The sequence below is a fragment of the Rhinolophus ferrumequinum genome, chromosome 24 (assembly GCF_004115265.2).
Source record: "Rhinolophus ferrumequinum isolate MPI-CBG mRhiFer1 chromosome 24, mRhiFer1_v1.p, whole genome shotgun sequence".
Classification (NCBI taxonomy): domain Eukaryota; kingdom Metazoa; phylum Chordata; class Mammalia; order Chiroptera; family Rhinolophidae; genus Rhinolophus; species Rhinolophus ferrumequinum.
The window spans coordinates 4,039,024-4,052,455 of NC_046307.1; the positions used below are offsets into that span (position 1 = coordinate 4,039,024).

Sequence of the window (13,432 nt, forward strand, 5' to 3'; positions counted from 1 at the left end):
TAAAGCCATCTAGTCCAGGGCTTTTGTTTGTTGGGAGATTGTTGATTACTGATTCCATTTCCCTGGTGGTAATCAATTTATTCAGGTTCTCTGTTTCTTCTTGAGCAAGGCTTGGAAGGTTGTATGCTTCTAGAAAATTGTCCATTTCTTCCAGATTGTCAAATTTTTGGCATATAGTTCCTCATAGTAATTTCTTAAATTTTTTTCTATTTCTGCGGTGTCTGTTGTCATTTCTCCTCTTTCATTTCTGATTTTATTAATTTGGGTCCTCTCTTTTTTTTAATGAGTCTGGCTAAAGGTTTGTCGATTTTGTTTATCTTTAAGAACCAACTCTTGGATTCATTGATCTTTTGTATTGTTGTTCTGGTTTCTATTTCATTTATTTCTGCTCTGATCTTTATTATCTCCTTCCTTGTGCTCCCTTTGGGCTTATTTTGCTGTTCTTTTTCCAGATCCCTTAAGTATGAAGATAAACTGTTGATTAGTGATGTTTCTTGTTTCTTTACGTAGGCCTGCAATGCTATGAATTTCCCTCTTAGGACTGCTTTCACGGCATCCCATAGATTTTGGGTCGTTGTGTTTTCATTTTCCTTTGTCTCAAGATATCTTTTGATTTCTTCCTTGATCTCCTGCTTGACCCATTCATTATTTAGTAATATGTTATTCAACCTCCATGAATTGGTGTGTCTTCCAGTTTTTTTCTTGTAGTTCATTTCTAATTTCATAGCATTGTGATCAGAGAAGACAATTGGTATGATTTCAATTTTCTTAAATTTATCAAGACTTGTTTTGTGGCCTAACATATGGTCTATCTTGGAAAATGTTCCATGTGCGCTTGAGAAGAATGTGTATTTTGCAGCATTGGGGTGAAATGCTCTGAAAATATCGATTAAATCCAAGTGGTCCAATGTATCATTTAAGGCTGTTGTTTCCATATTGATTTTCTGTCTGGAAGACCTGTCCCTTGTTGTCAGAGGTGTGTTGAAGTCCCCTACTATGATCATGTTACTGTTGATCTCTGTCTTTGTGTAAGTCAGTACCTGTTTTATATATTTAGGTGCTGCTATGTTGGGTGCATAGATGTTTACTAGGGTTATGTCCTCCTGTCGGATCGATCCCCTTATTATTATATAGTGCCCATCTTTATCTTTTAATATGTTCTTCATTTTAAAGTCTATTTTGTCAGATATAAGTATTGCAACTCCAGCTTTTTTCTCATTTCCATTTGCATGAAATATCTTACTCCAACCCTTCATTTTCAGCCTGTGTGTGTGTCTTTTGATCTGAGGTGAGTCTCTTGTATACAGCATATACAACGGTCTTGCTTTCTTATCCACTCAGCCCCCCTGTGTCTCTTGATTGGAGCATTTAATCCGTTTACATTTAAAGTGATTATTGATATGTACATAGTTATTGCCATTTTTACATTTGTAGTTAGATTGTTTTGATCTTTCTTCTATTTACAGAAGTCCTTTTAGTATTTCTTGCAATGCTGGCTTGGTGGTAAAAAAATCTTAGCCAATGATCAAGTGAAACACCTTTTCATTGTCATGCTCCAAGTAAATTAATTGGAACTTTTATAAGGCAAAGAGTAAATGCTTCATTTAGTTAGAAAGTCAAGTGGAAGATGTCAGTTAGAAAAAATTTATAAAGAATGCCATTTGATTTCTATTGAAGATAACTTAGTAAGCAGGTATTACTGGTATGTGTCTATCAGCCAACATCTGCTGAGGCCCTGTTCCTGGATTATTGTAAAAGTTGCCATACAATTGAAAGATTTGGACACAAAAGCATTGCTTCTCCCCATTGACCCTGAGACTTTCTTTCAAACCCAATATAATTGACAACAATGGCATCCAATTGCAACTCTTCCTTTTCATGTGAGGCACTTGAGAGCACTTCCTTTATATGTGTTGTAAATATAACAGAGGCTAGCACGATAAAACACTCAGAACATAGAGAAAGATATACACTAAAGAGCAACTCATGCTTCATTCCATTCCCTCTCTATAAAACATATAAAGGGTCTCTTGAACTGAATTGTCCAGCCCTTTTAAATATAGTTTAACAAGTCTGTGTGATATCGTAAAAGACACAATGTCATATGATAAATCCAAGACTTTGCTTGCAGAACGGTCCTATGACACATAAAATAACCCAGTTTCTACTGTTCTTAGTAAAGATACACACCAATAGAGATACGTGGACCATACTATGAAATAGCAGAGCTCTTATTGAAGTGTCATAGAGTTGTGAAGGAGTGCCCTCTTCATGTCCTGAAGCTCACGTAGTTGAGGCCTCATGGGTTACAAACAAAACAGCTGACTGCAGTTGTGCAATGCAAAGGTCAATAAAGAAATGCCAGTCAATCCAATATTTTTGTCCATATTCTCAGGTGACCAGGAACAACAACTGAGCCATGGAGATATGGTTAAATCAATCATCTGCAGATGGCTTCATCCTCTTGGGCATCTTTTCCCACAGCCCAGCTGACCTTGTCCTCTTCTCTGTGGTGTTGGTGGTGTTCACAGTGGCCCTCTGTGGGAATGTCCTCCTCATCTTCCTCATCTCCGTAGATCCCCAACTTCATACACCCATGTACTTCTTCCTCAGTCAGCTCTCCCTCATGGACCTCATGTTGGTCTGTAACACTGTGCCAAAGATGGCAGTCAACTTCCTGTCTGGCAGGAAGTCCATCTCTTTTGTGGGTTGTGGCCTACAAATTGGCTTTTTTGTGTCTCTTGTGGGATCTGAGGGGCTCTTGCTGGGACTCATGGCTTATGACCGCTATGTGGCCATTAGCCACCCACTTCACTATCCCATCCTCATGAGTCAGAGAGTCTGTTTCCAGATTATTGGGGGTTCCTGGGCCTTTGGGGTAATAGATGGTTTGATCCAGATGGTGATAGTAATGGCCTTCCCCTACTGTGGCTTGAGGGAAGTGAACCACTTTTTTTGTGAGATGTTATCCTTGTTGAGGCTGGCCTGTGCAGACACATCCCTTTTTGAGAACGTGATATTTGCTTGCTGTGTCTTCATGTTGTTCCTTCCCTTCTCCATCATCGTGGCCTCCTATTCCTGCATCCTGAGGGCCGTTCTCCTTATGCGCTCTGCTCAGGCTGGTAAAAAGGCTCTGGCCACCTGTTCCTCCCACCTGACAGCTGTCTCCCTCTTCTATGGGGCAGCCATGTTCATCTACCTGAGGCCAAGTCACTACCGGGCCCCAAGTCATGACAAGGTGGTCTCCATCTTCTACACAGTCCTTACCCCTATGCTCAACCCCCTCATTTATAGCTTGAGGAACCGGGAGGTGATGGGAGCCCTGAGGAAGGTGCTGGACCATTTCAGGATTGGCATCTAGTGCTGAAGGGCCAAGGTATCCTGTGCCTAATGCCACAAACTTTTGGTTGCATAATGTTGGTATGGTAAGTCACTCACCATTCATCAGTGTCTGTTTCCTTACAAATAAATGGGAATGATGACACCTGCCCTACCTCACAGGAATTTTGTATGGATCACTACTTGTAACTCAAAAGTCCCATGAAGAAGCAACACATTGCTATTGTTGTCACTAATCATGATTTATAAAGTCCTTGAAATAATTTCACTCTATTTCTTAATTTTTCTTGGTCTTTTATTGAGTGCTTACTAAATTCTGGGCACTGTCCTATTCCGTTTACATACCTCTATATTATTTAATTGAAGATTCAGTACAAAAAAAACAACGGATATCTTAAATAAAAATCCTGTAAATGGAAGACATTGTCTCTATCGTTCTTCTTTGATAGGTCTTATCCTACTCCCATGTTCCACTGGATGCTTTAAAGCTCCAGTTAAGAAATAAAAATATATCCTTACTATTTAGAAGTTATCCCTGCAGGTGTAATTTCTTATTTATTTGCATATTACCAGTACCTGGTCTTGTGCCTTATAAACAATAGTTGTTCAATAAAACCTTATTAAATGAATGCAAGAAGAAAACATCAAATGAGATAAAACATAGAAAACATATTTTAAATGACTTTATTTACATGCCAAATTTTCTGTAGCAAATTGTGATTCATTTCAGTACTTCAAATTCTACATAGTAAAACTATATTTCTTTGGAGGATGAAGATTAGAAGAGAAATAAAGATGGACTTTGAGACATTATTTTCAAATATATCAGTCAGAATCCATTGAAGAATAAAACCACTTCAGATATTTTAACAGAGAAAATATAATATAAAAAGTTTCTAACCATAAATTTGAAAACTGAAATAGCACAACAGAAACACTAAAGAGTGCAGAGAAAGGAAAAAAAAGAAGCTACTATTCCTATACTTGGGAATGTAAAGGGAGAGGTTAGAATTCTTAAAACCTGAAGTCTCGGTGCCCACATATCTGAGGAGAAGGCACTGACCAGCTATGCAGGGTCTCCCAGACCTCTGAGAAGCTTGCCCTGCCCTGACTTATGGTGGTTCATCAAGGCCCAGAGGAAGAAGAGGAGCTTGCAGAGCTGAATCCCAGACCTCTGACAAGTGGGTGCTGTGCAGTTGGTTCTGGTACCCCAGGAGTTCATAGGACATTCTCTGTCCCCAGATTGCTGAGGGGTAATAGGTTGCTTGTCCTCTGAATGACAGGATGAGACTAGTTACAGAAGTGCGAGAATAAAATCTGCAAAGTGAAACCAACTGCCAGAATGAAGAAGCATTGGTGGGATGATTTTGAAAAGAAATCATGAAGGAGTTTGTTTTTTTGTCCCCTCTTCCTGGCTTATAGTCTCCTTCTACTGCCCCTATTTACAGATTCTAATGTGAATTTTGATGACAAAGCAGCCCCAGCATCACAAATTGGAGTGCAGGGTGTGGGTTTGGAGTTAAGGCAACAGCTTAACAACTGGCACAGTTCACCTCTTTGGCTGAGCAGCATCTTAATCATTTTATCCACATTTGAACTTCCATAAAGAGCAACAGCAACTAGCCTGGTCAAGATGGAGGAGGAGGTAAACACTGCACTTGCCTCCTCTCATGACCACATAAAAATTACAACTAAAGCATAGAACAACCATCATTGAGTATCACCTGAACTCTAGCTGAACAGAAGTCCTATAACTAAGTATATCAAAAGAAGCCATGTCGAGACTAGACAGAGGGACAGAGACACAGGATGATCCCACACCCATGTGTGGTGGTTAAAAATTGAGAGGGTTATCTTAAATGCAGGGTTCACCCCTGAGGAGTTAGGGATCCCAGCCCCACACCAAGATCTCCAGCCCAGGGTTCCAGTGCCAGAAAAAGAAGTCCCCATATCTTATGGATGTGAAAACTAATGGTAATAGCTGAGTGGGACTCGGGTCAGCTGTAGTCTCAGGAATTTTTCTTAAAGGGCCCATGCACAGACATTCTCGCTGACAGACTCACTTGCTCTGAGCTCCAGCACTGGGGCAGCAGCTCAAAAGGCACAAGGACATACAGAGAGAAACTGAATTGTCGGGTTGCCCAGGTGAGGGCTGGAAGGGCAGCTTTTTCCCAGACAGAAGTGCTGGCAGACGCTACTGTTCCTTTGTTGAGCTCCCCACCCACCCACCCAGCCTGCATGCAAAGGTGGGCGCCATATCTGAGTCTCCATCAATCTCACTAACACAGTTTGTCGCACCCTGGTGATTCTCTGAAACTATGCCCCACCCAACTTGTGGGCCCACCCAAGATGCTGCCACTGGCTTTTCCACACAAAATGCCTATCTTGGCTCATGCTGTGAACTTCCCTAAAATCTCTCAAAGGTTCACAAACCCCAAACAAGCAGCATCTGGCCTCAACATGCCCCGTACCTCTTGCTAAGCAGCCTCAAGCCCAACACTAGCAGCAGCCAGCCTCAGTTTGCAACTTAGCCTCTCTGAGTCACCTCCAAGCCCAGAACAAGTGGCAACCATCTGCAGACCACTTTGTGGCCCCAGACAGAGCACAGGCAGTGGCTAACCTTGGCCTGCAACAAAGCCCCTCTCAAGAGATTCAAGAACCAACAAACCCAGTGGCTAGCTTCAGACCACCCAATCTCCTCCACAAAAGCACACACCAAAAAGGCAGACTCAGCAGGTGCCAGAGCTTTGCTAAAGCAAATCCTGCTCTACAGGTTTAGTCCCTGCCCCACAACTCTTCCACTGTAGTCATAGCCACTTCTCACTATGAATCAGCTTGAGGTTCAATCTCTCCCATTTACATGCAAACAGCAACCAAGGCTCAACTACAACAGGAGGGCACACACAAGGGACACACCTGAGTACCTGGCTCAGGGGACTAGGAAAACTGTACCATTAGGCCCCACAGGACACCTAATACATAAGAACACTCTACCAAGACTGGGAGACATAGTCGCTCTACCTGATACATAGAAACAGAGACACAGGGAGGCAGCCCAAATGGGGAGACAAAGAAACAGGTCCCAAATAAATGAACAGAACAAAGTACCAAAAAAAAAAAAAAAAAAAAAAAAACTAAACAAAATGGAGATAAGCAATCTGACAGATGCAGAGTTCAAAGCACTGGTTATAAAGATGCTCAATAATCTCAGCAAAAAGGTAGATAACATGAAAAATAACCAATCAGAAATGAAAGATACAATAACTGAAATCAAGAATACAGTAGAGGGAATCAACAGTACATGAAATGAAGCAGAGGGTTGAATCAGCAATTTGGAAGATGAGGTAGCAGAAAACACCCAATCAGAACAACAAAAAGAAAAAGGAATCCAAAAAAAAAATGAGGACAGTTTAAGGGACCTCTGGGACAACATTAAATGTATCAACATTTGCATCGTAGGGGTACCAGAAGAAGAGAGCAAGGAATTATAAACCTATCTGAAGAAATAACGATAAAAATTTCCCTAACATGGTGAAGAAAATAGACATACAAGCCCAGGAAGTGCAGAGAGTCCCAACCAGAAGAACCCAAAGTGGCCCACACCAAAACACATCATAATTAAAATGCCAAAGGTTAAAGACAAGGAGAAAATCTTAAAAGCAGCAGAAAAAGCAGTTAGTTACTTACAAGGGACTGTCAGCAGATTTCTCAACAAAAACTTTACAGGCTAGATGGGATTGGCATAAAATATTCAAAGTGATAAAAAGCAAGGACTTGCAGCCAAGATTACTCTACCCAGCAAAGCTATCACTTAGAATCAAAGGACAGGTAAAGAGCTTCCCAAACAAGAAAAAGCTACAGGAGTTCATCACCAACAAACCAGTATTACAAGAAATGTTAAAGGAGACAAAGAGAAATAAAGATTAAAAGTATGAATAATAAAATGGCAACAACTATATGTCTATCAGCAATTACTTTAAATGTAAATAGTTTAAATGCTCCAATCAAAAGACATAGGGTGACTGAATATGCGAAAAATAAGACTCTTACATATGCTGCCTACAAGAGACTCACATCAAATTGAGAGACACACACAAAGTGAAAGTAAAGGGATGGAAAAAATATTTCATGAAAATGGAAACAAATAAAACACACAAAAAAACCTGGGGTAGCAATGCTTATACCAGGCAAAATAGACTTTAAAACAAAGGCTATAACAAGAGACAAAGAAGGACCCGGTATTCCCACTCTGGGTATTTATCCAAAAATAAAGCCACAAAACACTACTTCAAAGGGACATGTGCATCCATATGTTCTTTGCTGCATTATTTATGATCACCAAGATATGGAGACAACCCAAGTGTCCATCAACAGATGAATGGATAAAGAAGAGGTGGTACATGCATACAGTGAAACATTACTCAGCCATAAAATAAAAGAATGAAAATCTTGCCATCTTCAACAACATGGGTGGACCTAGATGGTACTGTCCTGAGTGGTGTAAGTCCGACAAATAAAGACAAATATATGATTTCACTTATTGTATATGTAATCTAAAGAACAGGATAAATGAGCCAACAAAACCGAAACAAACTCATAGATACATAGAGGATATTGGTGGTTGCTGTATGGAGGTGAAACGGTGAGGGGATTAAGAGGTACAAATTGGTAGTTACAAAATAGTCATGGGGATATAGAGTATAGCATAAGGAATATTATAGTAAGTAATATTGTATTAATAATAACAAGTGGTGCTAGATGGATACTGGATTTATTAGGGTAGTCACTTCATAAGTTATATAAATGTCTAAACACAGTGTTGTACACATGAAATTAATATAATATATGTCAACTGTAATTGATAAATAAAAAAATATTTAAGAAAAGAGCAACAGCAATGTAACAACATGCAACTATTGTTATACACTGGTATCTTCATTAGTCATAGTGGCCATCTGTGGGCAAAGTTATTTATATTTCATCTCTGAATATTAGCTATCACCAAGAGTCAGTATATAAGTAATAAAAGGAGGATAAAGAAGAACAAATTAGCTTATATACATGTACACACACACATACACACACACACACACACACACACACACCAATTGATCATGATGCCATATTTGATATTTATAACTTTCTTCTTCCACTCCCCATTTCCTCTTTCCTTTGCCCTCCTCATCCAGAACCTCATTTGTTTGGGGTAATTTATCTGGTGATATAATCTACATATTTATTTCAAAAAGGTCTGAATCCTCAATGGTATTGCATTTGGTTAGTTGCTATACATTTTCATTACCTTTTACTCTTGGACATGGAAGTACTTATAGATGCCTCAAAGAACTCCTTATCTCAGGAAATAGTCTATTTTCTTCACCATGTTAGGGAAATTTTTATCGTTATTTCTTCAGATAGGTTTATAATTCCTTGCTCTCTTCTTCTGGTACCCCTACGATGCAAATGTTGATACATTTAATGTTGTCCCAGAGGTCCCTTAAACTGTCCTCATTTTTTTTTTGGATTCCTTTTTCTTTTTGTTGTTCTGATTGGGTGTTTTCTGCTACCTCATCTTCCAAATTGCTGATTCAACCCTCTGCTTCATTTCATGTACTGTTGATTCCCTCTACTGTATTCTTGATTTCAGTTATTGTATCTTTCATTTCTGATTGGTTATTTTTCATGTTATCTACCTTTTTGCTGAGATTATTGAGCATCTTTATAACCAGTGCTTTGAACTCTGCATCTGTCAGATTGCTTATCTCCATTTTGTTTAGTTTTTTTTTTTTTTTTTTTTTTTTTTGGTACTTTGTTCTGTTCATTTATTTGGGACCTGTTTCTTTGTCTCCCCATTTGGGCTGCCTCCCTGTGTCTCTGTTTCTATGTATCAGGTAGAGCGACTATGTCTCCCAGTCTTGGTAGAGTGTTCTTATGTATTAGGTGTCCTGTGGGGCCTAATGGTACAGTTTTCCTAGTCCCCTGAGCCAGGTACTCAGGTGTGTCCCTTGTGTGTGCCCTCCTGTTGTAGTTGAGCCTTGGTTGCTGTTTGCATGTAAATGGGAGAGATTGAACCTCAAGCTGATTCATAGTGAGAAGTGGCTATGACTACAGTGGAAGAGTTGTGGGGCAGGGACTAAACCTGTAGAGCAGGATTTGCTTTAGCAAAGCTCTGGCACCTGCTGAGTCTGCCTTTTTGGTGTGTGCTTTTGTGGAGGAGATTGGGTGGTCTGAAGCTAGCCACTGGGTTTGTTGGTTCTTGAATCTCTTGAGAGGGGCTTTGTTGCAGGCCAAGGTTAGCCACTGCCTGTGCTCTGTCTGGGGCCACAAAGTGGTCTGCAGATGGTTGCCACTTGTTCTGGGCTTGGAGGTGACTCAGAGAGGCTAAGTTGCAAACTGAGGCTGGCTGCTGCTAGTGTTGGGCTTGAGGCTGCTTAGCAAGAGGTACGGGGCATGTTGAGGCCAGATGCTGCTTGTTTGGGGTTTGTGAACCTTTGAGAGATTTTAGGGAAGTTCACAGCATGAGCCAAGATAGGCATTTTGTGTGGAAAAGCCAGTGGCAGCATCTTGGGTGGGCCCACAAGTTGGGTGGGGCATAGTTTCAGAGAATCACCAGGGTGCGACAAACTGTGTTAGTGAGATTGATGGAGACTCAGATATGGCGCCCACCTTTGCATGCAGGCTGGGTGGGTGGGTGGGGAGCTCAACAAAGGAACAGTAGCGTCTGCCAGCACTTCTGTCTGGGAAAAAGCTGCCCTTCCAGCCCTCACCTGGGCAACCCGACAATTCAGTTTCTCTCTGTATGTCCTTGTGCCTTTTGAGCTGCTGCCCCAGTGCTGGAGCTCAGAGCAAGTGAGTCTGTCAGCGAGAATGTCTGTGCATGGGCCCTTTAAGAAAAATTCCTGAGACTACAGCTGACCCGAGTCCCACTCAGCTATTACCATTAGTTTTCACATCCATAAGATATGGGGACTTCTTTTTCTGGCACTGGAACCCTGGGCTGGAGATCTTGGTGTGGGGCTGGGATCCCTAACTCCTCAGGGGTGAACCCTGCATTTAAGATAACCCTCTCAATTTTTAACCACCACACATGGGTGTGGGATCATCCTGTGTCTCTGTCCCTCTGTCTAGTCTCGACATGGCTTCTTTTGATATACTTAGTTATAGGACTTCTGTTCAGCTAGAGTTCAGGTGATACTCAATGATGGTTGTTCTATGCTTTAGTTGTAATTTTTATGTGGTCATGAGAGGAGGCAAGTGCAGTGTTTACCTCCTCCTCCATCTTGACCAGGCTAGTTGCTGTTGCTCTTTATGGAAGTTCAAATGTGGATAAAATGATTAAGATGCTGCTCAGCCAAAGAGGTGAACTGTGCCAGTTGTTAAGCTGTTGCTTTAACTCCAAACCCACACCCTGCACTCCAATTTGTGATGCTGGGGCTGCTTTGTCATCAAAATTCACATTAGAATCTGTAAATAGGGGCAGTAGAAGGAGACTATAAGCCAGGAAGAGGGGACAAAAAAACAAACTCCTTCATGATTTCTTTTCAAAATCATCCCACCAATGCTTCTTCATTCTGGCAGTTGGTTTCACTTTGCAGATTTTATTCTCGCACTTCTGTAACTAGTCTCATCCTGTCATTCAGAGGACAAGCAACCTATTACCCCTCAGCAATCTGGGGACAGAGAATGTCCTATGAACTCCTGGGGTACCAGAACCAACTGCACAGCACCCACTTGTCAGAGGTCTGGGATTCAGCTCTGCAAGCTCCTCTTCTTCCTCTGGGCCTTGATGAACCACCATAAGTCAGGGCAGGGCAAGCTTCTCAGAGGTCTGGGAGACCCTGCATAGCTGGTCAGTGCCTTCTCCTCAGATATGTGGGCACCGAGACTTCAGGTTTTAAGAATTCTAACCTCTCCCTTTACATTCCCAAGTATAGGAATAGTAGCTTCTTTTTTTTCCTTTCTCTGCACTCTTTAGTGTTTCTGTTGTGCTATTTCAGTTTTCAAATATATGGTTAGAAACTTTTTATATTATATTTTCTCTGTTAAAATATCTGATGTGGTTTTATTCTTCAATGGATTCTGACTGATATATTTGAAAATAATGTCTCAAAGTTCATCTTTATTTCTCTTCTAATCTTCATCCTCCAAAGAAATATAGTTTTACTATGTAGAATTTGAAGTACTGAAATGAATCACAATTTGCTACAGAAAATTTGGCATGTAAATAAAGTCATTTAAAATATGTTTTCTATGTTTTATCTCATTTGATGTTTTCTTCTTGCATTCATTTAATAAGGTTTTATTGAACAACTGTTGTTTATAAGGCACAAGACCAGGTACTGGTAATATGCAAATAAATAAGAAATTACACCTGCAGGGATAACTTCTAAATAGTAAGGATATATTTTTATTTCTTAACTGGAGCTTTAAAGCATCCAGTGGAACATGGGAGTAGGATAAGACCTACCAAAGAAGAACGATAGAGACAATGTCTTCCATTTACAGGATTTTTATTTAAGATATCCGTTTTTTTTTTGTACTGAATCTTCAATTAAATAATATAGAGGTATGTAAACGGAATAGGACAGTGGCCAGAATTTAGTAAGCACTCAATAAAACACCAAGAACTATTAAGAAATAGAGTGAAATTATTTCAAGGACTTTATAAATCACGATTAGTGACAACAATAGCAATGTGTTGCTTCTTCATGGGACTTTTGAGTTACAAGTAGTGATCCATACAAAATTCCTGTGAGGTAGGGCAGGTGTCATTATTCCCATTTATTTGTAAGGAAACAGACACTAATGAATGGTGAGTGACTTACCATACCAACATTATGCAACCAAAAGTTTGTGGCATTAGGCACAGGATACCTTGGCCCTTCAGTGTTGGCTGCCAATCCTGAAATGGTCCAGCATCTTCCTCAGGGCTCCCATCACCTCCCGGTTCCTCAAGCTATAAATGAGGGGGTTGAGCATAGGGGTAAGGACTGTGTAGAAGATGGAGGCCACCTTGTCATGGCTTGGGGCCCGGTAGCGACTAGGCCTAAGGTAGATGAACATGCCTGCCCCATAGAAGAGGGAGACAGCTGTCAGGTGGGAGGAACAGGTGGCCAGAGCCTTTTTACCAGCCTGAGCAGAGCGCATAGGGAGAACGGCCCTCAGGATGCAAGAATAGGAGGCTACGATGATGGAGAAGGGAAGGAACAACATGAAGACACAGCAAGCAAATATCACGTTCTCAAAAAGGGATGTGTCTGCACAGGCCAGCCTCAACAAGGATAACATCTCACAAAAAAAGTGGTTCACTTCCCTCAAGCCACAGTAGGGGAAGGCCATTACTATCACCATCTGGATCAAACCATCTATTATCCCAAAGGCCCAGGAACCCCCAATAATCTGGAAACAGACTCTCTGACTCATGAGGATGGGATAGTGAAGTGGGTGGCTAATGGCCACATAGCGGTCATAAGCCATGAGTCCCAGCAAGAGCCCCTCAGATCCCACAAGAGACGCAAAAAAGCCAATTTGTAGGCCACAACCCACAAAAGAGATGGACTTCCTGCCAGACAGGAAGTTGACTGCCATCTTTGGCACAGTGTTACAGACCAACATGAGGTCCATGAGGGAGAGCTGACTGAGGAAGAAGTACATGGGTGTATGAAGTTGGGGATCTACGGAGATGAGGAAGATGAGGAGGACATTCCCACAGAGGGCCACTGTGAACACCACCAACACCACAGAGAAGAGGACAAGGTCAGCTGGGCTGTGGGAAAAGATGCCCAAGAGGATGAAGCCATCTGCAGATGATTGATTTAACCATATCTCCATGGCTCAGTTGTTGTTCCTGGTCACCTGAGAATATGGACAAAAATATTGGATTGACTGGCATTTCTTTATTGACCTTTGCATTGCACAACTGCAGTCAGCTGTTTTGTTTGTAACCCATGAGGCCTCAACTACGTGAGCTTCAGGACATGAAGAGGGCACTCCTTCACAACTCTATGACACTTCAATAAGAGCTCTGCTATTTCATAGTATGGTCCACGTATCTCTATTGGTGTGTATCTTTACTAAGAACAGTAGAAACTGG

The 13,432-nt window shown here is 41.1% G+C and overlaps 2 protein-coding genes across 2 annotated transcripts; one reads left to right on the forward strand and one right to left on the reverse strand.

Annotated features, from left to right (window-relative positions):
* The first annotated feature begins 2,419 nt into the window (after positions 1 to 2,419).
* Positions 2,420 to 3,361, forward strand: LOC117017032 (olfactory receptor 2V2). The gene has a single exon (XM_033096926.1). It carries the CDS (start codon positions 2,420 to 2,422, stop codon positions 3,359 to 3,361), a length of 942 nt encoding a protein of 313 aa, XP_032952817.1.
* An 8,861-nt stretch (positions 3,362 to 12,222) lies between these two features.
* LOC117016945 (olfactory receptor 2V2-like) lies at positions 12,223 to 13,170 on the reverse strand. Its single transcript, XM_033096786.1, has one exon. It carries the CDS (start codon positions 13,168 to 13,170, stop codon positions 12,223 to 12,225), a length of 948 nt encoding a protein of 315 aa, XP_032952677.1.
* Between the last annotated feature and the right edge of the window lie 262 nt (positions 13,171 to 13,432).

Coding starts and splice junctions, on each gene's coding strand:
- LOC117016945 (XM_033096786.1), bottom strand. CDS start 13,170: ATGGAGATATGGTTAAATCAATCATCTGCAGATGGCTTCATCCTCTTG.
- LOC117017032 (XM_033096926.1), top strand. CDS start 2,420: ATGGAGATATGGTTAAATCAATCATCTGCAGATGGCTTCATCCTCTTG.